Below are 26,103 nucleotides of genomic sequence, written 5' to 3' on the forward strand. Positions count from 1 at the left end.
TACGGTTACCTTAACAAAACTTGTGCAACTCCTCTGGGTACTCCAGGTTCAGGACCTTCCATCAAAGACAAGTACGTTACAGCTCTGTACTTCACCTTCAGCAGTCTGACCAGTGTGGGTTTTGGAAATGTCTCCCCCAACACCAACTCGGAGAAGATCTTCTCCATCTGTGTCATGCTTATAGGATGTAAGTATCTTGTGTGCACACGAGGACAATAACTTGACAGGATGCAATGACAAGTATGTCAATGGCGCCATTTAAAATAAGATTTCAAGACGAGTCACACACATACGTGCACACATAACATACATACTGAGTGGATGTGGACAATAATGGAAGCTGACAGGGGTTGGAAGGTTAGCAGGATCTGTCATGACAACAGGATCAAGGAGGGACGGAGAAAATGACATAAAACAATCACTGTCCAACAGAGGCTAAATCGTTTTACTGATTTATGTCAAATAAATGCGATGTTACGTATGCCGTACTGTATGTAACATTGGGAATGATAAATGTATTCCTTATTTCTAACTTGTCAAATTGTCCTAATTGAACAAAATAACGTAAAATCCTGGAGCGTCTGATTTAATGTTCTCGTAAAATTCTCGTAAATTCAACCAATCCCCGCGAATTCTTTTGCCGTCGTTGTCGGCAAAAGAATTTGACCCTGAGCAGCGCTCGAAAGCACACATCAACTGGCTAACCAATCAACTGTGCCCCTGCATGGCCCACCCACGTCCTCACTTCCTTGTTTATGTTGACAGAGATGCGTGACATGTAACGATAATCTCTCCTCGTCTCTCATCCACCAACTAAAATCTCCCCTACTGATCATGCTGAAGAGTTCCCCAGTGTTCCCAACGAAAGCGGAGGTGAACTACGGTAATGTGTTGGAACATTAAGGAAGGTTTACAATGGACAAGTGACATTAAGGGAGCCTTTAGTGGCGTTTGGATGCATTTGTGTAAAAGTAACTGTTGGTGAGGAGATGTCAGCAAATAAATACAAGTGTCACAGCTAGATACAAGGATAAATATAAATATTGTGCACATTTGTGTGGCATGTTGTTTTCTCAGTCTTTTTGCTCTTTATATTTGTTCATTAATAAGTTATTCTTCAACATATGTCCCTATTGTAATTACACAGAGGGAAAATCACAACAATTTATTGCAACTTTTACCGTCTCCCGCAATTTTATTGCAACAAACACCGCAACTTCCATCACAATTTTTGTGAAAACCCTTTTTGGAAAATCAGGCATCGCGAAAAAGGCCCTGTCTGAGTTTAATCTGCAAATAAAGCATATTTTGCTACATTAGCTGATGTGTTTTTTAGGGTCGAGGTTACGAAAAAGAAGACCACTTCGTGAAATCACAGGCTGAAAAAAACAAGCCTTAAAACATTGCAGCTTTTGCCACACTTTTGTGAAAAAGCTGCTCTGAAAGCAGACATTTTAGGCACAAGAAAGCCAGCAAAATCCTGGAGGGAGTGATTAATTTAAAAAAAAGGAAAAAGTGAATTTTTTTTAAGTGGCTTATTTGTATTTTTGCTATTGTGACAAGTGTGCCTTCATAGTGTAGCGTCTGGACCACCCAGCATGCCTTGCGGGCATTTTGTAAATAATAAAGTTACACGTTTGCCGTTAATGCTTATTTTGTTCGTACTGTGAGTAAGACTGTCATTCTGTTTGATGAACATTGGTGTGTTTTCTCGACTATTGCTTGCGAATTAAACACACTCTCTTAATGTTCTCTAATCCTTACATTGTATCACGTACCGAATGGCTCAACACTAACTTCCTATTTCTTCCAAAAAGCTCTAATGTACGCCAGCATCTTCGGGAACGTCTCAGCCATTATCCAGCGGCTGTACTCTGGGACGGCCCGCTACCACACCCAGATGCTTCGAGTTCGGGAGTTCATCCGCTTCCACCAGATTCCCAACCCCCTCAGGCAGAGGCTGGAGGAGTACTTCCAACACGCCTGGTCCTACACCAACGGCATCGACATGAATGCTGTGAGTATCCGTGATCCGCATGTACTACCGTGTGCACACCAAGTCTCTGCATCAAATTGCGTGAGTGTTCCGCATGAATACGCACACAAAGGCTAGAGGAGTATTTTGAGCCTGCGTTGTACATTAATAGGATGATTGGAAGACTTTGTCTCAGCATGCATGGTCCGACAACATCAGAGAAAATAGGAATGATGTGAGTATTATAAATAGCACACACACACTCCATCTCATGCAAACAAAGACTGTTGTCAAGAAGGGTGGGCGATACTGCGAAATTTGGTATTGATCCGACAAACACTGTGCGTCGATATCAGTTTACTTGACTTTTTCGCTCTGCAAACTAGGGGTGGGCGATACTGCAAATTTTAAAAGAGTAAAATACATTGCTAGATAGAAGATCATTGAATGAATTTGTCATTTTAAATTTGCTGATTATGATAATATAATCAGAAGAACACACAGGACAAAGATTTTAGTCAAACAAATGCTATCAATAAACAATACAGTCGGTCCCCACATATTCAACCATTTTGTCCTTATAATTTCCAATAATTAGTCCGTTTATTGGTAGAAACCCATCCCATTTGCCCTATAACCTAAATATGCCTCCCTCGCTCACGGTGCAACACCAGTAACACATGTGGGACACACAACTCAACTTTACCACACGGAAAGACGCTTACACGCCGATATGCGTGCAAGACAACACTATTTTGTAGTGATTATCGTGATTCTGCAGGGCTTGCTGGGAAACCAAGTGTTGCATTGTGTGTGCCGCATGTCTTACGTGTTGTGTTGTTTCTGGTTGCACCGTGAGTGAGGGAGGCATTTGGTTTGATGACTTCCTCTTGGTTTGTGTTGTGTGAGTAAGGGCGTAAACATCAAAGCAGTTTATTGCAAACAGACGGTACTTCTGACAAGTCATGTTAAGTACAGTAGCGCCATAGACACAGTCCAGGTTTGATTAGAGAAGGGGTGTCCAAAGATTTTCCACCATTGGCTGCATAATGAAAAATCTAAAGATGCAGGGACTACTTTTACATGTTCTAAACCAACCCACCTAGATATGCAAGGAGGTTTTTTATAGTTAATATCTCAGCCTTGTGTGCTTTAGGTGACAAAGCGTACTATTAGTATGAACTTTTTCTCCTTGCATTACACTTTTTTACTCATTTTTCCTTTTTTAAAAAAAATATTTTACAAATAGTTCTACTTTCTTCTCGTAAAATTATATCATTATTCTCATAATGTATTTTTTTCTAATAATATTTGGACTTTATCGTAATACAGTAGACGCCCCTACAACGTAAATAATCCGTTCCGAGAACGTTTACGTTGTAGGATTTTTACGTTATACGAAGCGTAAAATACATCTAAATAGCCTAATCCGTTTCAAGATCTTCCCAAACTCACCCCTTTGGCCCTTCAAAATATTCAAAGTCCAAATATGGTGGGAAAATATAAGAAAACGTTAGCATAAACATAGTAGAGTAACATTCCAATATAAAATAAGGTAATAAATAAGATTACTGTAAATGAATAAAACTGAAAAACAAAAACAATCAACTAGTTTAAGGGCGACTACGATGAGGAAGGGAGGTTGGAGGGAGAAGCATGTCTCTCACACAAACTCACGTACGTGCTGTATAAGTCAGCCAATGAGATGAGAGCGTAGGCGATGCCCCGATAATCAGCCAATGAGAGCGAGAAGCATCAGAAGGCGTCACCTCGTGTACTCTGTTAGTTGTGGAAAATGTTTCCCTCTCTCTGTCGCGTGAGCTATTCAAATCGAATTTCTGAACTTCCACCGACTTGACGCTTTACGTTATATGGAATTTCTTACGTAATACGATGCAAAAACTTTACATAAATTCTTTACTTTCAGTGGAATTTACGTAAAAGGAGGTTAACATAATGCGAGATACTACTGTTTTACTTTTACCCAACCTAAATTTCCTAAAATTGCAACTTTATTCTTCGTTTGTTCCTCATAATATTACAACTTCTAAAACATTACATATTTTAGTTATATTTAGTTAAATATTTTATTTTTCTCTGAATATTTTGCCTTTTTCCCATTATTGCTGTTGTTTTTTTTAGTTTTCTTGTTAAATTCTATTTTTAGAATGTGCTAAAAGTAGGAATGCTCCGATCAGGGTTTTATGCTGCCGATACTGATCACATGGATTCATGATACATTTTTCTATTTATTTATAATGAGTCCTATTGGCCGGGGGTGCCGTATAAAGGGGAAAAGTCAGGACAATTCCAGGGTCCCTTGACTGCCAGGGGACCCAAAAAATAGGGGTGGAGGTGGCAATTAATCACCTTAATTTAGACAAAAACAAATTTGACTTACTTTTTGAAGAGAGCATATATGACTGGTGAAAATTCCAGAGAATGAGACGCCTTCTTTAAGGAGACTTGGATGTGAGAGTCCAGTGGTGGAGCTTCCAGGTACGTGAGAAAGCACTCGCTGAACTCTGTGTCTTCCACTGCTGAGAAAGGCTGGTCGTCTCATCTGATGAATTCAATTATTTTTCACGTTATTAGCGTAGCCTTCTGTCTGTCACACACACAGTGTTAGCCACATGGCTGCGTTAGCTGCTGTTTGAATGACGATCACACCGGGAACCTCTAAAACTGACCACACTCAGTCAATTGTTCTTCAAATGCCGTATTAAAGCTTTTTTAACGTGCTACCCCCGCGTTGTGGCGTTGTGGCGTTGTGCGTTGGTAGTTAAGTTCCACACGGCAGACGTGATTCGTTATTGTTTTGTGGGAGGTGAAAATGGGAGGGTGACGCTGCCGAAAATGTTAGTTAGGTCAAGACACTACACTGCACGAAAGGATCGCTGCAGGCTGCAATAGTGATAGGCACAGGTGATCGCCGTTGAAAAGCAAGTCTCGGCACGTGACGATCTTGTGATTTTTCACGGAAATCGTCCAATACTGATAGGTGGCTGAGAGCCAATAAGAAAACAGCTCCCGGTCCCCGGGTCACACTTTGGACACCATTGGATTAGAGTGTCAAAAATTGACTTTTTTTTTTACGGGCGTCTCTGTTACTGATGATCTGAGAATGCAAACAACAGTAGGGATCTACTATATGTGAATACGACAACATAAAGCTATGTAGCAATAGCCAAACAACCCCAAATTATTCCCTTTTATTACATAAAATTGTTTTTCTTCAAATAAAGTCCATTGTGCAAAATAACTGAACAAACAAACTACTACTACTGACTCTCATTCCATTTTTGTTTGCCATAAACCTTATAAAGAATATAATATATATTATATGTGACAATGTCAATGATGTAATAATATAAACAACACAACAAAAACAGATATTTGGGAAAATAAACAGAACTGAAAAGAAAAAGCATCGATCCAATTCTGATACTCCCATTGGTGTTAATATTATCGATATTCGGATCGATCTGCCCACCCCTAGTTGGCAGTGCTGAGACAAGACGATCCACACTCTCCTTCGCTTGCAGCCAATCATTCCCCACACATGAGGAGGAAGTGAAACATGCATGACCGGTGATCAAGTAATTCAACTGCGCTGAGCACAGAGGCAGCGTGGTGTTGAACATGTAAGCATCACACCTGTCGATGAATGCCGGTACACTCACTCACACACGGGCGAACTCTGCCTGAACTCTGTTAGTCACAGCAAAAGGGATGTTCCATCCCAGTCGATGTCCTCTGCTCGCTACCACTGGCAAGATTGCTTTGACGCAGCTGTGACACTGGACACACACACACACACACACACACACGCGCGCGCGCGCGATGCATAAACGCACACAACTGCAACCATAAACATGTCACCTAGCTCAGTTCTGCTGACACAAGTGCGTTCCACTTGATTTGATGTCATCTTTACATCCACAAGCTGATTATAAACATCTTTCAATCCAATTTCATTCACTTTTTCCCCCCCTCGTCTTAGTTAATCCATTAAAACCCCCAAAACTTTAAATGTCATAAAAGTGTGTCCTGCACAGCTTCGTGCTTGACCTTCCCAGGACCACTAGAGAATGACGAAAAACCCGCAGGTGATTGATACCCTGATAAAAAAGTATATTTTTGACTCCAAACACTTCTGCTCGCTTGGCGTTGGGGTTCTCCTTCGGTTTTGAATCAACATTTTCAAGAATTGCTGTCATGATTGGATTCGATTCAGCTCGAGAACCCTCCCCTTCTCTCTTCAATTGCCGTTGTCCACTTGCGACACAATACAGGTTGAAGACTGTAAATATGCCTCACGCATTTATGAAACACATTTAAAGTATAAAATGTACAGGCACTCACCACTAATGAATGATAATGTAAGATGATCCATGACCAGATGGTATCGGACTCACGCTGTAGCCTTCAGCCTGGTTGTCAGGCCTTCATGGAGGCTAGCAGGCTAGCGAAGGTGTTCCATTATCCACACCGCTTGCCTGTTGTAATTCCAGTAACCATTTTCTTGTGCTCAGCCGGGTTTGAGGCCAGACGCTTGATGAAAAACATTATCAGTGAAGCATAAAGACATAAACAAGTACAAATTGTGGGCTTTCTAACAGTTACGGTGAAAGAGATGTGTTTATCTATTACCGTCCAGTCAGGTTTAAGAACAAATACAGGTGTGACTTATATAATTTAACAAGAAAACGACAAAAAACTGAAAAAATGGGAAAATCATCAGTAACTTTACAAGCGTAAAGTCAAAATATTAAGAGAAAAAAGTTGTAATCTAACATAAAAAACATAATTTTACAAGAATAAATTTGTATTTTATGAGGAAAAATGATCATTTCAGTAGCATCGAGTTGAAACATTAAAGAAGAATATTAAAGATTAAAGATTAAAGAATGCTGAATTTTATTTTTAAAGTCGAAATAAGATGAGAAACAAACAAGAAAAAAACCAAATAAAGCTATAATTTTTGGAAAATTAGGTTGCGGGAAAAGTTATAATGTTAGGAGAATAAAGTCTGAATATTACGTGAAACAAAAAAGGTTGCAATTTTATGACTACAAAATCGTAATATTATCAGGATAATAAAATAATGTAATTTCAATAGCTTACGTTTAAAATATTAAAGAAAAAATGTGTTACTTTTTAAAAATTGTATAATATTATGAGAAACAAAACAAAATAAAGTTGTAATTTTTGGAAAATTTGGTTGGGGAAAAAGGTATAATATTATGAGAATAAAGCCAAAATATCACGGGAATAAAGTAATAGTATTATGAAAAGAAAATTTTCAAAAAAAAACAGCAAAAATGGTAAAAGAGTAAAAACTGAAGTTCATTCTAATACGGTTTTTCACCTATATATCACAAAGCTGTGATGCAGTTTTAAAATATTTACATACAGAAAATATCAAAGTGGCCCTGGCATCTTTTCTTTTTCAATATGTAGCCCTCCGAAAAAGTTTGGACACCCCTGATTTAATAGGCTGTCATATACTGTAGTTGGGCGTAGTAGGGCACAAAAAGTGTCAAGTTATTTTCAAATATTTCACATATCTAACATTAATAAGTAGTATTTTAGAAAAAAAACATGCTCCATTTGGTCTGTGATACAGTATATCCATTCTCCTTTAAGCATAATTAGGTATGCCCTTGAATTGAATCAATCAATGTCTAACAATATGCACTTACTAACATAAAAACATCAATCAAGTGTCGGCTTTAGCTCTCATTTAACACAATATTTAATTATTGTGATTTTGGTATAATAAGTGAGCCATTCAAGTGCAGGGTAAATGGTTGGATGAGGCTCAATGAGATGATTATTTAGTTCCATACGGGTTTCAGTTAAGCATAGTGTGGCAAGAAGGTAAATTCGGGAATGTTTACTTTAATGACTTTTATTCTGATGAGGAATGGGGGGAGCGTGGGTTTGCAATCAGAGTGAACATGAGCACATTCACCGCTCAGCAATCATGGCCCTGCAAATGTGCAGATTTTATGTAAAAAAATATATTTTTTTCTCTGGAAATATGCCTCTTTTTGCAGAAAACACTTCTCAATCACCATAAGTCAGTAATAATGTATGAATACGCAATAATACAGGTAAAATGTACAGCATATATGCTGTAAAAACACAAAACGACATGTTTAGATGTCTTTAAAGCAAGCCCGTGGCCATTTGATAATGATTCCAAGGGGTGGGACGCGTGAAGAGTGGATGATTATGATTACTGGACCACTGGTGTCACAGAATGTACAAACAGTGAGTTCAGCAAACACGGCGGCCCGACTGTGATGAAAAGTGAAAAGAGCGTCCGGAGACCGATGACGAGAGAGAAACGTGGTGAGATGACAAGGGCGCCCAATGAAGGTTGAAATGAATAAAGCAGCTTGAGCTAGATGAAAGGGAGAACAACGGGAGGAGGAGGGATGTCACGTGGGTGTTTAGTGTACTCGTGTGCTCTGTTCAGTCACAGTCAGATCGTTATGAGAGGTCCATTGTTGCCCCCTAAAAGGGCCGCGGCTTCCCCTGCTTGGAGCAAAGTCATTAAAATTGCACCTGTTCTTCACATTAATAACACTCTACGGACCTGCAAAGTTTGTTCCTGCCTCTTTTTGAAGTGAACCTCAAGAAATAAAAGCACATGCATTGTTAAAGGCTCCCAAACTGCTGATGCATGTCCTTTTGAGTGAAACATTGAATAACTTTAACAACACAAACCACCCTCGCGGCAGAACGTAACAAAAGAAAACAATGGCGCAACACTGTGTTTGTTTTTCCGCTTTGTGGATGACATACATTTCTGCAGTCATCAGCGTGAGGTCATGAAGTAACAGACAGTCATCTCCGTGCCGCTTCACCCACAAGAAGATCCTTTTGTGTTTAAAGTAGAATGATGGTGGATATACCACAGACAAAGTGGAACATATGGAGTTAAAGTATTTGAATGTACTACAAATTAATGTCAAAGATGTGTGATGTTACATACAGTCGTCCCTCGACACTTTTTCGTGGTTTTCCTCTATCAGGGTTTTCCACAAATACATTACTTAATAAATTATGCCGTTTTGTGGTTGAATACGGCCTATTATTAGTCAAAAACATGCATATTTGAGTAAACTGTATATGTTTTTTTTCCTAAATTAATAATTTTTAGTATAAAAATGCCTTTGATGAACTAAAATACAAATAGAAGGCATTCAAAAGGCACAGACGTTGAAGAAATGTCAGGTCCACACTGGTCACTAGTTGTCAGTAATGTTACTATAATGCTCAGTGAGACTCACAAGTGAGACATGCTGATACACATCTGGGAGAGTCACATGACAACCACTCCAAAATGTTTCCTAGGAACTTAAGCAGCTCAAGTCAAACACAAAGCTGCATAAGACACATGTTAGGACATTTTGGGCCCTTGTGTTTGAAAAGTACAGTATTTAGAAAACTCTTTGGGTGTCATGGAAAGTGAGTGATCACCAATAACGAAGCTGTGAGTTTATTATTTATCAAATATGATCAGTGACGTGTATCAGCTTCACTGATACTGCTAATGGCATGTATCCATACTGATGTAACCTTCCTCTATCGATTCAACTACTGTATTTCTAACACCTCTTAACCTTCCTTCCTTCCCATTGTCGCTTCCTCCTTACGCTCCCCTTTTTCCACCTCCTCGGATCTCCTCCCTTTTATCTGGAAATCATCTCATCCTTTGCTTACCTGACTCTGTCCTCCTCCCGTCATTTCTCTTTGCTGCATCTTGTCCTATTTTGCCATTCCCTCCACCCGCCCCGACCTATCCCCAGGTGTTAAAAGGTTTTCCAGAGTGTCTCCAGGCGGACATCTGTCTCCATCTGAACCGGACTTTGCTGCAGAACTGTAAGGCTTTTAAAGGCTCCACCAAGGGCTGCCTCAGGGCGTTGGCCATGAAGTTCAAGACCACCCACGCACCGCCGGGAGACACGCTTGTCCACGCCGGGGACGTCCTCACTGCGCTCTACTTCATATCCAGAGGATCCATCGAGATACTAAGAGGAGATGTTGTGGTCGCCATACTAGGTAAATCTTCCTAAAACTTGTGTTGGTGTTCAAATTAAAGTGTTTCACTCCAAATCATTGAACCCTCACTGAAAATTACAGTAGATCCTTGCTATCTGCAGGTGTTTCGCTCTCAGACCACCTGCGAATGACAAAAAAGTAATTGAGACGCACATTAAAATGTCTATTTTTGACACTCTAAGCAAGCCTAGGTTACACCTATAGCGCTACTGTTAACATCAATTTGCTTGAGGAACTACTCTCTGTTTACAATGAATTGGCAGGAGGTTATGAAACCAAACACCACCGTCACTCATGGTGCAAACAAAGCTGTGGAATGTGGAGCGCACAATGCAAGTGTCCCACACTGACTATTCAGGTCTGGAAATAAACCCTTCCACACAAATATACATGCAAAACAATACTCTTGTATAGTCATTTTAACCCACAAGGCATGCTGGGTAACTTCCTTCTGGGGAAGTGTGTGCATGGGTTCCTGTGAATGGGCGTAATATCAAGCTAATTCATTGCATACCCATGAACATATCCTTAGAAAAGTTAAGATTTGCCTCTGATTACTTGCTGTTAAAGTCAAGTTTTACCAATATAGGATTAATGATGTGAATTTCTTTCTAAAAAAACAGCCTCATGGACTTTAAAAGTACACAGTGGTGGGGTTTTCCCACAAATAAAAAAATGTTTTCATAAAAAATGTGCAAATATGCAAGGGATCAACTGTGCATTTATTTGCAAAAATTTTACAGGTGGTCAGTTCCAATATAGTATATAGACAATAATAGTCTTTAGCTGGTTTATTGTTTTTTTTCATTTGTTTATTCCGAAACTACTGAAAATTTATCAGACTAATTTACACTGGGGGTTGAATAATTTGAGTGCAACTGAATAGCTTAGCATTTACTCCAGGATTTTGCGGGCCTTTTTTGATATCGCTGCAATCTTAAATTCATGTTTTTTTCCCAAAAATTGCGATAACAATTTTTTTTGTTATTGGTTAGAACGCTGTTGTGCACATTTGAGCACTACTCACAGACAAACTCAATGGGCAAAAGTGACGATGACTTGTCAAAATGTGCATGGAAGTTGTGGGGATTGGACAAAGTTGCACGGTCAAGCATAATTTGCACGGATTGGTTGAATTTGCGAGAATTGGTACGACTGCAAAATCTTTTGAGGGTCTGGTTTAGTAGACTATTGTTTGACAGCATTAAAATGTGCAGTGCACGCGCCCTCTGCTGGTTAGTTGACAAACTTCATGTTAGCAGTATAAAGTGCAATCCAGTGAGAATGAAAACTAACGGTCTCCCCAGTCAAATAATTCATACACTGGCCAAATTTAGAGTTAAAGTCATTTCTATGTTTGGTGAATGGGTGTCTTTTTGCTGTAACTAACACAGGAAAGTAGCAAAAGGCTTCAACCCATAAGAACCCAGGTCACCAACCTGTTACGTGTCGTGATGTTTAGAGTTGTTGTGATGTTTAAGATTGTCATCCTGTTTGATGACCATCTGTCCGCTTGTTCTTGGCTATCGCTTCCAAAGTGAAGCACAACTTGCAACTACGCACAGTAATAATGCCATCAACGGTGCAGTGCTGTAACTAGACAGTCTGATCATGTGTTTGTGAGCAAGGGTGAGCCGATCAAATCTAAAAAATAAGTGCATTTATACATATGAAACTGTGAAATATATATTATTAGACCGCATTGTCACCTATGACACACAGCTAAGATGTGGACGTTTTGTTCAGATAGCTTAGCATACTGAACTACAATGGATTGCTTTTAGCATCTTTAATGCACAAAATGTATCAAAGTGGCCCCCCTCATCCATCCTTTTTTCTGTATACGGCTCTTTTGGACAGCCCTGCATTAGACATGCATGCATACCTAAGAAATAGCCTGTTACATTTACAGTATCACAGTGAGTTGCATTGTTTTCACAAATGTTTCTCTGCTTACCATTACCAGGAAAGAACGACATATTTGGAGAGCCAATCAACCTGTACGCTCGACCTGGTAAATCCAATGCAGATGTGAGGGCTCTAACCTACTGCGACCTGCACAAAATATTCCGAGAAGATGTTCTGGAGGTGCTGGATATGTATCCTGAATTTGCAGACCACTTCTGGAACAACCTGGAAATTACCTTCAATCTCCGCGATGTGAGTTTTGTCATCTAAACAGAAAAAAAACCCACCTGAGGTTAAGAGTTTAACTTAACTCTGATGCAAAATGAAAGTTCTTAGTTTCTAATAATCACAGTACTTATAAAATACCGACTGCCTCTTTTCAGACCAACATGATCCCAGGCTCTCCCAGCAGTGATGAGTCCAAATGCGGGGGCTTCAACAAATTACGCAGACGCAAATTATCATTCCGGCGACGCACAGAGAAGGGTACCTGACCTTATTTGAACTGCAGTATTTGTTGTAGCCAACGACACATGCTGTTCAACAACGCTTTTTCCATAATATCGCCCCTCAATCTTAATATGTGGTTCCCTGAGCAGATGATGCAGATGCCGGCGAAATTAAAAAGACCCACAAGTCTGTGAATAGAAGAAGAGAGAGGGAAGCAATTCACAACCAAAAACGCCAGGAGGCACCTAAGAGGCAGTATCGGAGTTCAGTGTCTTCGCACTCCAGTGGTGATGAGGTACGTCATTGTTTTATCATTTGTAAATACTTAATAAATACAGTGGAACCCATTTTAAGTCGGAGCCTCTTGGACTGTTGACTTGGACCGTGGACTTAATAAGAACACGGTGGACCAGGACTTGATGAGTTGGTCGACAAAGACACTGCATAATATACACACTCATTGGAATTATCTGCTCTGACAGGGAGAGGAATCAGTTGTAACTGGCCTTACTCCTTCATCTGCAATGTTGGAGAACCCTCATGGGCAGGGAACAACCAAAAACTTCTCTGAGAGCACGGATGTGGAGGGAGAACACAAGACCGGCAACACTTGCAACGCATTGTCAGGTAAAATAGAATCATTTCACTGGATCTATAGTAGAATTTGCTTACATACGTCCTCCTTATCCAGGTGCACTCTCAGGTGTGTCCAATATCTTCAGTTTCTGGGGGGAGAGTCGAGGGGGTGGTCAGTACCAGGAGGTTCCCAGCTGCAGCCTAGCTTCTCCCCCACCCCTCAGCACACCTTTGCACAGCTTGAGCCGCCAGCAACGCAACCAGCTGGACACACGCCTGGACCTGTTGCAGAAACAACTTAATAGGTATACACAGCTGCGGATGTGAAACATATTTCCATTACTTCACTTTAGGGATTTGTGGGACGGTTTGCGTCTTTTAATAACAGCTCACACAAAGCGGCAAAGTCCAGATAAACAGTAAGGTAAAAGCACAAAGCCAAGGCTAACAAAGTGATGGTGCAAGAAAACTAAAAGCACTTAGGTCGATGTAGTCACACATGGTCAACGGCTTTTGTCGACATTAAATTAGTGATCCAAAAGGGGTCATTTCTATGAAAAAATGGTCCGTTTATGTCAGTGGTTCTCAACAATGTTTCGTCATGCCACCAGTGGAGGACAGAAATGCCTCCCCGAATTGAAATACTATTGAGAAACTGATATCTATGTACAGTATGTATCTGTACTGTATAGACTGAACTTGAAACTGAAACCAGCGAAATGCAACAAAATGGAGAGCAGTGAAGACTACAAGCGTATCCGGGGATCATATTGCATGCGGAGTACGACAAATTCATGTACATGTTGGCGGGTGTGCACTAATACTTAAAGTCTACCCTGCCTCTCCCTGTCACGCCGCGGGGGGGACCCGTCCGACTATTTTAGAAGCACTGGTTTATGTAGACATGTGTTGTAGTATTGTTAAACGTCATCAACGCAGGGGCAACAAGAAAAGAACTGCCACTTACCTCCAAACCTTCGGCATAACACCAAAGGTCCTTTCTTGGTAGACTTCAGCTGTTGTTTCATCCTCCTTTCCGCAACTTGACAAAATGCACCATTTCAATTTTGTACAAATGGAGGGGAAAAATGTGAACAAGCCACCGTAGGTTAAAAAATCCTTTATTATCACCCACACTCGTTATGACTCTGGCCGTAGTCACAAGTAAATGTGCAAGCAATAGCTAGTTTCGGTTATGTCAACAATCACTTATGTCAACGTGAGTCAGCCAATCGAAGGGATGTCGATTGGCGAAGGGATGCCTAACCGGATTCCACTCTAACAAAGAACGAAAAGAACAGATATGCTTCATAAGGCTGCTGAGATGGGACAATGTGGCAAAGCAGGAAGACACACATAAGTCAACTTAAAAAAACATAAATCATACTGTAGGAGGAGGTAGTGAAAGCCAAATAAGAGCAAAACTTGACCATAGGGAAGTGGAAGTGGAAGTGGAAGTGGACGGGGAAGCACTAACTCTCACCGCACTTAAGGTAGCAGATGGTACGATCCGGCTTCTTCCTGCTGCAGTCACTGTGCTTAAGAACGGCAATAATTGCCAAGCAGCTGCAGGTGTGCCTTGTTGTTACGCCTCTCACTGGAAATCAGGGAATCTGCAGAGGAAACGCAATACAGAACGAGTGGTAGGCAACAACTACAAAATAAAATTCATGAAGTGGAAATGTGAAGTGTAACGGTTTGATTATGAAAGAGTTCGAGGTTTGGTGTGTTGATGTTTAATCAACAGTGTCACGAAATTCTCGACCCTCACAATATGTTTATTATTAAATAATAAATTTAGTTATTATCATATCATCATACTGAGAGGCATGTCTAATAATTATTCTCATGTGAAACAAGGAAAGTAACCAAAATGTAGGCGTACCTAATATTGATCAATCAATGCTGTGCAGATTGGAGAGTCGCATGTCAGCAGATATTGGAGCGATCATGCAGTTGCTGCAAAGACAGATGGCTCTGGTGCCACCTGCCTATAGTGCTGTATCATCACCACCTCAGGTAGGAACGCACACACACGGTACACATGTGTGCACATTATGCATAATGCCTGCCATGGGCCTAAGGCTGGATGGTAATAGTAATAGTAATAGTAATAGTAATTGGCACAAGACTAAAACATGCCAAGCGTGCCACGCGTTCCGTTTAAATGTTGCCAAGTAAAAGGTTATCCCCCTCGCAGGCCTCCCCGTCCACTGCTCCAGGTCCTGGAGAGAAACTGGTTCCGCCTGGTACACCACTTGAGACAAACACCCTGGCCTCTCTATCACAGGTAAAACAGTAGTTGTATATGCTTCATGTTTGTTGCTATTTCCTGTTTAATTTGGTGTTGCTGTATTTGGTAATAGTAACATTTTAGTTTATTAAAACATGCTTAAAAACATTACATTGAAGTACATCACATGTTTAAACATGTCTGAAAAGGGGTAGGAAGGAGCAGAGCTTACCCCTACGTCATTTTGTTCTTTTGAGGGTTTTTTTTACTTTAATATCCACTATGTCTCCAAAGTGTGAGGCAGACTCTTCTGGTTGCAGTGCATGAAAGAAAAGGGAAGTGAAAATTAAAAGTGAAATGAAATTAGACATTGTAAAAACATTGAGTGGCTGCATGTCTGGTCCAAGCAACCATCACGAACCATCATCAAGGATAAGGATGGTATTCTTGAACATGTCAACGGATCGTCTACGATTACCTGTTGTAATTTCAGTGATGATTTACAATCATACAGTATATTAACTACTAACTCTGCTATTCTTCCATTTTCGGTTATCTTGTGTCTACAGGAGTTAGCCAGTCTGAGGGATGTTGACTTAAACTGGTTCCACTGTATTTCAAACCAAGCAAAAAGAAAACACAGGCAGATGTAGTTAGGTTTGGCTTTTAGTCATATTGTGTCTGTGCAGATTCTCAGTCATCCAGGTCAGTGTCATCCGTAAAGGCTGAATCGAGGCAACTGGACTCTTCTTGTTGGTTTAATCAGCAAGAAGATTCCAGTTGGTTCAACCAATAAGAAGAGTCAATTCAACCTTTTATAGATTACAATGACTGAGAATCTACACGGACACTATATTACTAATAGCTAGTTGCCAGGCAACTAGACTCTTCCAGTTGGATGAAGCAGCAAAAAGAGTCCAGTTGGTTCAACAAACAAGATGTTGCCTCGATTCAACCTTTTACGGATTAGTAATACAGTGGTTCACATTGCTGACTTTCATGCATCTGGCATTCACAATTACCTTGCAGTTGACTGGTGACCAGTTCAGCGTGAAGCCTGTCTTTTGCCCTAAACCAGTCCGCGACCCAAACGTGATAAGCGGTAGAATATGAATGAGTGGACGGACACATGCATTCAGTCTTATTGACCGTTTTCTCTATTTACCCACAGATATTGGATTCTCAGGATTTTGAAGAATTTCCAGCCAAGTCACTTGAATCTCTAGAGCCACAGGACTCACCTTTGATAAACACCAACCAGAACCAGATCTCTTCCTCTGGACTGGACAACTTAGGACAACATTTGGAGCTTGAGCTTGGACTAGGAACTGGGGGTTCAGCTATTTCAGGACCAGCAGTAGGTGTAGATTTAGATTATAGTGCAGGATTGGGTTCACAATCTGGAATGGGCCCTAGCTTTAGAACAGGGTTGGGATTTAGTTCAAGTTTGTGTACCGGGGCTGGGGTTGAGCAAACAGGTGGAGCGGGGCTATCTTCCCAGGAGTCTATGACTCAAAGGAGGCTGTCTCTTCAGGAGTCACAAACACCTCTGGACTCACGGACACCACAGAGACACAGCTCTGACCCAGGAGAGAGCTAAGGAACCGGTGATGAACAGAAAACGGGAAGGATCTATGGCGACAGGGAATGAAGGAGTTGTTGTATCCTACTGGAGCCTCATGGAACTTTTGAGAGTGTTATCACCAACGACTCCCACTCCCTCCTTATGCCCTCAATTGCAAGGATCGTTCGGTAAACCTCTGGGTAAAGTAGGGTTAATGCCTCTGTCATTTTTCCTCTTCCATGATTCTTCCCTTTTGAAGAGCTTTCATAACTCTCCAACAGTAAAACCTTTAATCAACAACCCAAATGGAGCAGAGAGGAGCTCTGACACGCGACCCAAATGGAGCTTGAGAGTGACATCATTTTACACTATCAAATGACTGCAATCCTATAGGAGTATCTCGACCTTAGGAGTATCCCTTTACTGCTGAATCCAGTCTTGGATGACTTATTGAGGACAGGCAAAGACAAAAGCAGCAGACAGAATACTAATGGAATGAAACAAGTAGCCATCATGTCTTGCACTGAAAACAATTATTCTACTCTATGTGTCAGTGGCGCTTCCGAAAACTCACTGGTTGGTAAAAATTTGGTGTTAGCTGGCCTAACAGGAAACCTGCTGTCTCCTTTCTGTCATCGGTTCCTTGACCCTGATGTCCCGCGCCAAGAGGTGGAGATAATGCCCCAACCCCTGCGCTTCCCAAGAGCACACTTGACTGGCTGGTTGGTGTGCACTTCAGGGGTGGGAACTGGAGGGTTATAAAGCCATGCATTTTCTTGATGAACATATCAGTTGCCCTACCTGAACAATTGTGGAGATTTTGCTAGTTGGTGACAAACACACGGCAAGCCTAGGCAGCGTCACAGACACCTGGCAAAACAAAATACGTAAACAAACATGGCATCCCAGTTTTTTAACTCTGTAGGCTTCGAGTTTGTTGAGTTCATTGTTGAATTTGCTACCTCAGATTTCACTGGTCCATTGTTTTTGTTTTTCACCTTAGCACCCAGAATGCTTTATCTTGTACATAGCAATCATCATATACTGTACGTAAATATACAAGTTTACGACAAGAAGAATGCGCCATGAATCTATATACAGTACTATATGCACTGGCAAGAAGACATGAGTGAGCGTGCTTTCATTTTATTCATATTATTATGTTCTTTTATGTGTGTGTTTGTATTCTCATTTTTGTTTTTTAGTTTGCAGATCATGGCTCAGTACGTCTGCTCCACCGCCTGTATATGGTCACTGGACTCATTTTTTCAAGGCAAATACGTTTTCTGGTTTTAGAGGCAGTTTTTGTGTGTGTGTGTGTGTGTGTGTGTAGATCGAGACAGCACATGTAAAATCCCTTTAACGGGAAGTTCAAATCTGAGTCTGCCCAAGACTTTTCAGTACAACCGTATAATGTCCCAGAATTTGCAGTTTTCTCACACAAGCATCGTTTCCTTGCCTTAAACATGCTAACATATGCCGGTATGCCGATTCTCGGACACACAGGGTGACCGCAATGCCACTTCACAAATACGGTGAAAGAAAAATCCAATGTATGTGCAAAAGCGGACGCTTGCTGCAAAAAGCACACTGTAAATTCATTCAAATTCAGCACTGACTCAGTTCTGACTAGGGGTGTAACGGTACCTCCTCGGTTTAAAGTTCATGGTTCGGTTCAATTCAGTACCGGGTTCGCTTTTGTTTTAACAGCTCTGTTAACACAAAAATCTGAGGCCATGGTTCTCAGATGGAGAAGGGTGAATTACACTCTTCGGGTTTGGAGTGAGGTATTGCCCCAGGTGGAGTTCAAGTATCTCGGGGTCTTGTTCACGAGTGAGGGAAGCCTGGAGCGTGCGATCGACAGGCAAATCGGCGCAGCCAGACAGAGCCAGAAGGCGAAGCTCTCAATTTACCGGTCGATCTACGTTCCCACCCTCACTTATTGTCATGAGGAGGCCCTGAGGGCAGATTTAGGACATGCTGGAGGGATTATGTCTCACAGCTGGCCTGGGAACACCTCTATGTCTCCACCGGTGGAACTGGAAAAGGTGGCTGTAGACCAGGAAGTCTGGACTTCCTTACTGAGACTGCTTCCCCCGCGACCCAGACTCGGATAAGCGGAAGAAAACGGATGGATGGAGATACAGTAGCTCGCCGCAGAGATTCATGGAGGTTACATTCTAAGGCCACCTGCGAATGGCGAAAATCTGCGAGTAACTGAGACCCCCCCTTCCCGACTACTCACCACTAATGAATGATAATGTAAGATGACCGACGAACAGATGGAATTGGTGTCATGGTGTAGAAGTCTTATATACATAAGTTTCACTTGTGCATCTCACAGCAACAGCAAACATCAGTGAAGCATAAAGACAAATATGTAAACATTGTAAGCTTTTCAACAGTGGTACGTGTATGCTGTACATTCTACCGGTATTACCATGTATTTATAAATTCTTACTGAATTAGGGTGAATGAGATGTGACTTCTGAAGAAAAACGGCGTATTTTCAGAGAAAAAATGTAAACATTTTGACCAGAAATTTGTGAATGCTGAATCGTGAATGTGCGGGGGATCCACTGTGGATGTACCGTTACACCCCTATTAACAATAATAATAATAATAATGATAATCATAGAAGGAATCGAATCAGAGTGAAATAGGTTCCCAATTTCATCAATCTGCTTTCATTACAACTGAAAAATGTCACTGCCGTTATATGTGTGTAAAAGTGACACGTGAATTTTCAGTGTCAGTGCTGTTGTCATAAAAAATACCAACATGCACTACATCAAATAATAAAAAATATTATGGGGTTCAAAAAGTGATATAGTAGGTTAGTGATTAATCGGAAATATAAGTAAATAATGATGTTTTTGTTTTTGTTTTTTCCATCCACACACCACCCCAATGCTCCTCCAATGCTTTGTCTTCCCAAAAATGTTGTGCATGAAGTAATGAGCCTCTAGTGCAATAGTCCTTTAAACACATTTGTAGCAGCCCAAACACTTCCTTCCATTCATGTTTTAGCACTTTAGATTTTAATCAGTGCAGATGTTTTTTAAAGACTCAGGAATGTGTCCTTTGGTTCATTTTTCTTTGTCTGACAACTCAACCGATTCATGAAAATAGAGTCAACAAACTGGTGTAATTCCCCTTTAATTATTGTAGTTTTAAAGATTGTATCCTGCTGCTTGCTGGTCGAAGCTTTTGTTTATTTATTTGGTTGTTTAATTGTTATTTCTCAGTGGATTATTTCATTGTTTTTGTTTTCAATGTGTAATCATGTTTCTTCTTGAGTTAATGATTTTATGTGATTAACCTAGCTCAGGGGTGTCCAAAGTGCGGCCTGGAAGCCATTTTCGGCCCACAGGTATGTTTTATGAGCCCTCTGCCTGTTGTAATAATAAAAAAAATCATTATTAAAGATAGTGTTTCCCATACGTTCATTTATATGTGGCGGCCCACCACATTTAAGCTAAAACCAGGCTCCCAAACCACTGGTATTGCACAGCTAAGCATCCGTTACATGTGCAGGCCCTCTGTGGAAAAATTTGGACACCCCTGACCTAGCTGATGCTCATGCAACACTCTCAAAGTCAATATTTAGAGATTAAGTGAGCAACATTATTAATGCGGAGATCAGTTTGAACTGCTGAAAACGCTACTTTATTGTGATCACGTTTTCATTCATGTCAGTTCAAAGTCATGCTTTCTACACGTGCACTTTAGTCGTGAACCAAAGCAAGCGTAGTGAACGACGTATATTTTCATCTCAGGTGTGATTCAAAACTTCTAAAGAAATGAGAAGTTGTTTGGGTTTAAGATGAAGTCTTGACCAGTGGCGTAGTTTGGGTTGCTAATCTGACAACATTACAATTTTAAAGCTAAAAGCCCAATAGCGATATTTTACTAGCTTGTTTTATATTAATTCATTTACGAAATATAGTAAAAACAGTTGAATTTAAATATTCAACACCCTATTAAAGCATGACAGCTGTTAAATGGGTTTAAAATGGACTTTAATATAAAAAAAAAAGCTTTTGCAAATTAGCTAGCTTACCTGATACACAGCCATTCTGGGGAAGCCATTTCCTGGGATAGTCACATAAAAGTCACATGACCACCACTGAAGCTGGTTTTTAGCGTGGTTTATATGAATTCATTAGGAAATGTAGTAATACAAGTTTAATTGTAATATCAGTAATCAAGCATTAGAATTGTTAAATTTGTTTAAAGTGACCTTTAATAGAAAAAAAATAAGCTTTTGAAAATGAGCTAGCGCACCTGAAACACGGCCATTTTGGGGAAGCCATTTCCTAGAGACATAACTGTCACATGACAACCCCTAAAACTGGTTTGTAGCTTGTTTTAAATAATTGTGACATTTGTCATCCCATTAAAGCATTACAATTGCTTTAAAATATATATTTAATGGCAAAAAATAATGATTTGGAAATTAGCTACCTTACCTGACACAGCCATTTTGGGGAGAGCATAGCCTGAATGTCACATGACAACCACTAAAACTGGTTTGCCGCTTGTTTTATATGAATTCATTCATCAAATATAGTAATACAAGTTTAACTGTAACATTTATCACCTTATTAAATGATTAGAAATTTTAAATTAATTTAAAATAATCTTCAACGGTAAAAAAATAAGCTTTTGGAAGTGAGCTAGCTAGCTTAGCTGACACAGCCATTCTGGGGAAAGCAGAGCCTGGGATAGTCACATAACTGTCACATGACATCCACTCCAAAATGTTTCCTAGACATCACTTTGGGACTAAATGAGTCCAGGTCAAGCACAAAGCTGCATAGAACATATTTTAGCACATTTAATGTGCTCTTTTGAGTTAAACGTGTGTGCCTTGATTCGTGTCGACCACAGACTACGCCATCGGTCTTGAGCGTTTTTACATTGAGGTGAAAATATATGTCATCAGCATGTTTGTAAAATTCTTACAAAGGTCAAGTTAGTTCTAGTGAGAAGTGCTTATGACATTTGATTCATTTTCTCATCAGCAGCTTGTGTAAAAATGTGAACATTCTAACAAGACTAGGCGACACCAACCAAAAGTAGTTCCTCTTTTAGCCGCTATTATATTCTATTTGGCTTATTTATGATGCCTTGCCCCAAGAAAAGCACAGAGATGCTTTCATATACTGAGAATCATTTATTAAGTATGTGTTGTGTGTCTGACACGTCCCAAACCAACATTAAACAGCCAGTACATCTTGTTATTTTTTTGTTTTTTACAAGTTAGTGCGGGTCTTGTTAGACGTTGGGCTCTCCTTGCCATGTCATGTACTGTAGCGAGTGTTTATTTGACTTTATTTATGTACAACACGTCACCTAGTGGCCTGAACTGTAAACTTTACATTCAGAACTATGACCTCAAATCTAGAATGTGGTTATTCTCTTCTTCTATAAGACCTTGTATGTGTAGGTAGACCTCCTTTGTGTACAATTCAATGCTAGAGAATTAGTTGATGTAATGCATACTGCATATTATGCCACTACAGGGCGCCCCGATTGGGACTGGGAACTGTAATTAAGCCTGGATTATGCTTCTGTAGTCACCACTAAGGATGGGCAACACTGCAATTTTTTGTATTAATCCGATCCCAAGCAAGTGCAGGACCAGTATCGCTGATACCAATACTGATACCGATGACATTTTTGACGATAATTGAATTATTTTGAATAAACGGGCAAAAAATATAAAAAGTATATAGTAGCTCAGACCACTCATGATTGGTGGAAACCATAAAAAAAAATCTAAATATATATATTTAAAAGTATTTCAATACTTTTAATGGTTTTCTGCCATTCTTTGATACATTATTCTATTGTTATTATTATATACCATTCGTGGGTGGTTATTTATTATAATAAAAACAATAATTCTAATTAAAAAAAATATATATACACATTATTGAATGTCTATTTTGACACTCTAAAACAAGCTAAGAGGAGATCATCAAAGCAAACACATCCCTCACTCACGGTGCAACCAAAAACAACAAACAGGTAACGTTGTGGAACCTGAGACGCAAAACGTAATCACACAAAACAGACCACATGTGCATATAAAAATAAACACACACTAATGCACATGCAAAAAACGAAACTATTTTACTCAAATGTATAACCCGCAAAGCATGCTGGGTAACTTCCTGCTGGGGGAGTGTGTGCGTGGGGGTTCCCAGCATGCCTTGCGGGTTATAAGTTAACATATTATGGTATTGTTTTGCATGTACCGTATTTTCCGGACTACAAGTCGCTCCGGAGTATAAGTTGCACCAGCTAAAAATGCACAACGAAGAAGAAAAAACACATGTAAATCGCACTGGACTATAAGTCGCATTTTTGGGGGGGAAATGTATTTCATAAAATCAGAGACCAAGAACAGACATTTCATCTTGAACGGCAATAAAAATGGAGAACAACAGGCTAAATAGGCGTCTGTTAACGTAACGTGAATAGGTGGAATGTTAACGTAACATATGAACAGTTATTAACGTAACTAACGTAACTAGTTTATTTGCAGCTTGTAATCTGCAGAATATGGTTTTCTTTTTGGGGGGCATTTGTCTTCCATCTTTCTCAGTTGTCTTTATAAATTGATGTTTATATTGTAAAAATGATAGGAGTAACAGATACTGGCACACAAGCCTAGAGCGCCCTCTTGTGGCTGTCAGTATGGAAAAAAAAAACATACAGGGTGGGCCAATAAAATGTTACCACTTTTTGATCGTTAATTTTTTAAATGAAAACTTATTCAAAAAATGTAATTGCAGATTTGTAACAGAAACATCAAATTAACATGTGATACCAAATGTTTCCCACTTCGTCTCTTGTTTTTTTACACAGTTCAATAATTGATGACATGTTCAACCCACGCTCGTCTTTCGTGGATTACAGCTGCGACACGCGCATTGGAATTTGTGATGACATTGCCACACATCTCAAGAGGGATTCTCCGAATTTCCTGACGGATGTTAGTCTTCTGGGCCTCAATGGTCTGTGGGTTGTTGCAGTACACGCTCTCCTTCAGGTATTGTATTGACTGAATGTGTGGCAATGTCATCACAAACTTCAGTGTACGTGTCGCAGCTGTAATCTACAGAAGGGGAGCGTGGATTGAACACGTCATCAATTATTCAACTGTGTAGAAAACAAAAGACAAAGTGGGAAACCTTTGGCGTCAAATGTTAATTTGATGTTTCTGTTACAAATCTGTAAATACAATAAGTTCTGATTTCAAAAAGTTGTAGATGATTAAAAAGTGGTAACATTTTATTGGCCCACCCTGTATACAAGTCGCTCTGGAGTATAAGTCACAGGACCAGCCAAACCACGAAAAAAAGTGTGATTTATAGTCTGGAAAATATGGTATATTAGTGTGGAAGCGTCAATACCCATATCATCCGTGTGTTGTGTTGTTATTTTTGGTTGCACCGTGAGTGAATAGTGAAAGTAAACACGGAATAAAATAGAATAGAACCCGTCTCTTCATGCTAGTATGGATCTGATACTGATACTACCTTCAATACTATCAATACTTGGATCAATCCACCCACCCCTAGCATAAGCCAGGCTTAATTATTGCAGGGTTTAAAGAGATTTCGGAGTGTTTTAATTGAAATAGACAAATACACACACTTTAAACGCTTGCACTCTTCCAGACACTTCCTCGCTAGCTCTTCCATACTTTTTGTTCAGCTTTCCATAGGAGTTCCAAGTATTTGTAGATATTTTCAGCACTTGGGGTTTACACAATACTGGATCTACTCCATCACTGTTTTGTGTGTACATACCAACTTGTACTACTTGTAAAGGTATCGAACTTTGGCACTCGTATAGCCAGCACTATGCAGAAACTGAAACATTTCTTTGGCATGCTTTGAAATGCAGAACACTATAGAGGAAAATATACTACGTGAATAAAGTTTGCCCTTCATTTCTTATGAGAAAACTCGCCCTGTTGAGGGAAAAAAAATGGTGGATGAGGAAGTGAGGGGATGACGAACTAGACTTTTACTATTGTGCACATTTTTACTTGCATGCTGCACTGAAAATCTCGCAGAAATGAAACGATTTGATGTGCAAAACAGCCGACTTTTGCTGTATGCTTGCAAACTGTGTGTAGAGTGGAACATGGAAATCTTCCCACCTACGGGGGAGTCGTATTTATATATACATATTTACATCACACTTCCAGAGCATGGAAGAAAGGGATACGGACTAGCTGCAAACGTAGTGATATTAGATGATACGATATCATTGTTTATTTGTACCTTTGGATGCAAAGCACCATAATGGAGTCATGCTCGACTGTTCCCCAAGTATTTTACCAGCACTTGATTGAGGAAGTTAAATCAAGTGCACTTCAGTTATGACAAAACCAGGGGATGTGTCTCAAATGGAATACTTCCGTCAGTACACTTAAATAACAATATTGTGTACTTACTGTAGCTCCTGAGTGCACAACTGGCGACAGTCGGCGGTTTGACCCTCGCTCCTTCCGCCCAGTCACCCTCGGCTGGATGGATGCGAATGGTGGTGGTCAGAGAGGCCGTCTGCGCCAATTGGGAGCCACGTTTCCATCACACTACCCCAGGGAAGCTGTGTCTACAGATGTAGTTTACCACCACCAGTGTGTGACTGAGGAGTGAATGAAAAGCGCTATAAAATCGAATCCATGATTATTATTATTTACTTCTTCTCCTGTACACTACTTTCCACCACTAAGGGTTGCTCCCCTTTAATGTAGTCCCTCCCGTTCCGCTACAACTATATATTAACAACTTGTAAGCGTCCAGGACTGCGCGCTCACCATTTTGGCCTGGTTGAGTGCAACACTGACAGTGCACTGCTTTCCACAGTGCTTGTCAGTGTGTCTGAACACAATCAAGTGTAAGTACGCAAGTGCGCCAATTGAGACACAGCCCCGCTTTTTCCACACAGCTGAGGGATTCAACCTTTAAGAATGTCTATTTGATTTGTGTTTGCCCGTGCATTTGCAGTTCAAATTTGGCCGAAAGTTGTGTGACGTTCCAATTACAAACGACAAAAAAACATGTTTTTAAAATGTATAATAATGTATATTCAGTGGCGGTCCCTAGAATACAGAAGCGATTCCAATGATGAACTCGCTAATGGAGAAATGCAAAGATCGTTATTCTTAATTCATATCATATTTTTGGAAAGACTTAAGGGGGGAATGGTGCAGCTCCAGGTTCTGATTGTGTGATAGCATTATCAATGGTTGAACTTTATACAATTTCAGAAAAATATTTATTTCAATAAACA

General features: G+C 40.1%; 1 protein-coding gene and 1 long non-coding RNA gene across 4 annotated transcripts in view; one reads left to right on the forward strand and one right to left on the reverse strand.

Moving 5' to 3' along the window:
* The window catches only part of kcnh2b (potassium voltage-gated channel, subfamily H (eag-related), member 2b), a 281,282-nt gene extending 255,179 nt beyond the window's left edge, over positions 1 to 26,103 (forward strand). For both annotated transcript variants that reach the window (XM_054765236.1, XM_054765237.1), the window contains 11 exons: positions 47 to 187; positions 1,818 to 2,017; positions 9,799 to 10,051; positions 12,018 to 12,211; positions 12,343 to 12,445; positions 12,559 to 12,704; positions 12,892 to 13,036; positions 13,101 to 13,290; positions 14,899 to 15,004; positions 15,186 to 15,275; positions 16,390 to 26,103. In XM_054765236.1, coding sequence (XP_054621211.1) covers positions 47 to 187; positions 1,818 to 2,017; positions 9,799 to 10,051; positions 12,018 to 12,211; positions 12,343 to 12,445; positions 12,559 to 12,704; positions 12,892 to 13,036; positions 13,101 to 13,290; positions 14,899 to 15,004; positions 15,186 to 15,275; positions 16,390 to 16,818 — 1,997 coding nt within the window. In that variant the 3' untranslated portion in view covers positions 16,819 to 26,103. The remainder of the gene's footprint in view (positions 1 to 46; positions 188 to 1,817; positions 2,018 to 9,798; positions 10,052 to 12,017; positions 12,212 to 12,342; positions 12,446 to 12,558; positions 12,705 to 12,891; positions 13,037 to 13,100; positions 13,291 to 14,898; positions 15,005 to 15,185; positions 15,276 to 16,389) is intronic.
* Positions 13,858 to 15,727, reverse strand: LOC129173909 (uncharacterized). Of its 2 annotated transcripts, none has more exons than XR_008567326.1 (3): positions 15,451 to 15,727; positions 14,469 to 14,598; positions 13,858 to 14,027 (listed from the first exon to the last, which is right to left on the reverse strand). It is a non-coding gene; the product is annotated as an uncharacterized LOC129173909 (long non-coding RNA). The 2 variants fall into 2 exon arrangements; XR_008567325.1 differs by having other exon boundaries at positions 13,858 to 14,263.

Source organism: Dunckerocampus dactyliophorus, chromosome 21 (genome assembly GCF_027744805.1).
Source record: "Dunckerocampus dactyliophorus isolate RoL2022-P2 chromosome 21, RoL_Ddac_1.1, whole genome shotgun sequence".
In the NCBI taxonomy this organism is placed as follows: Eukaryota; Metazoa; Chordata; class Actinopteri; order Syngnathiformes; family Syngnathidae; genus Dunckerocampus; species Dunckerocampus dactyliophorus.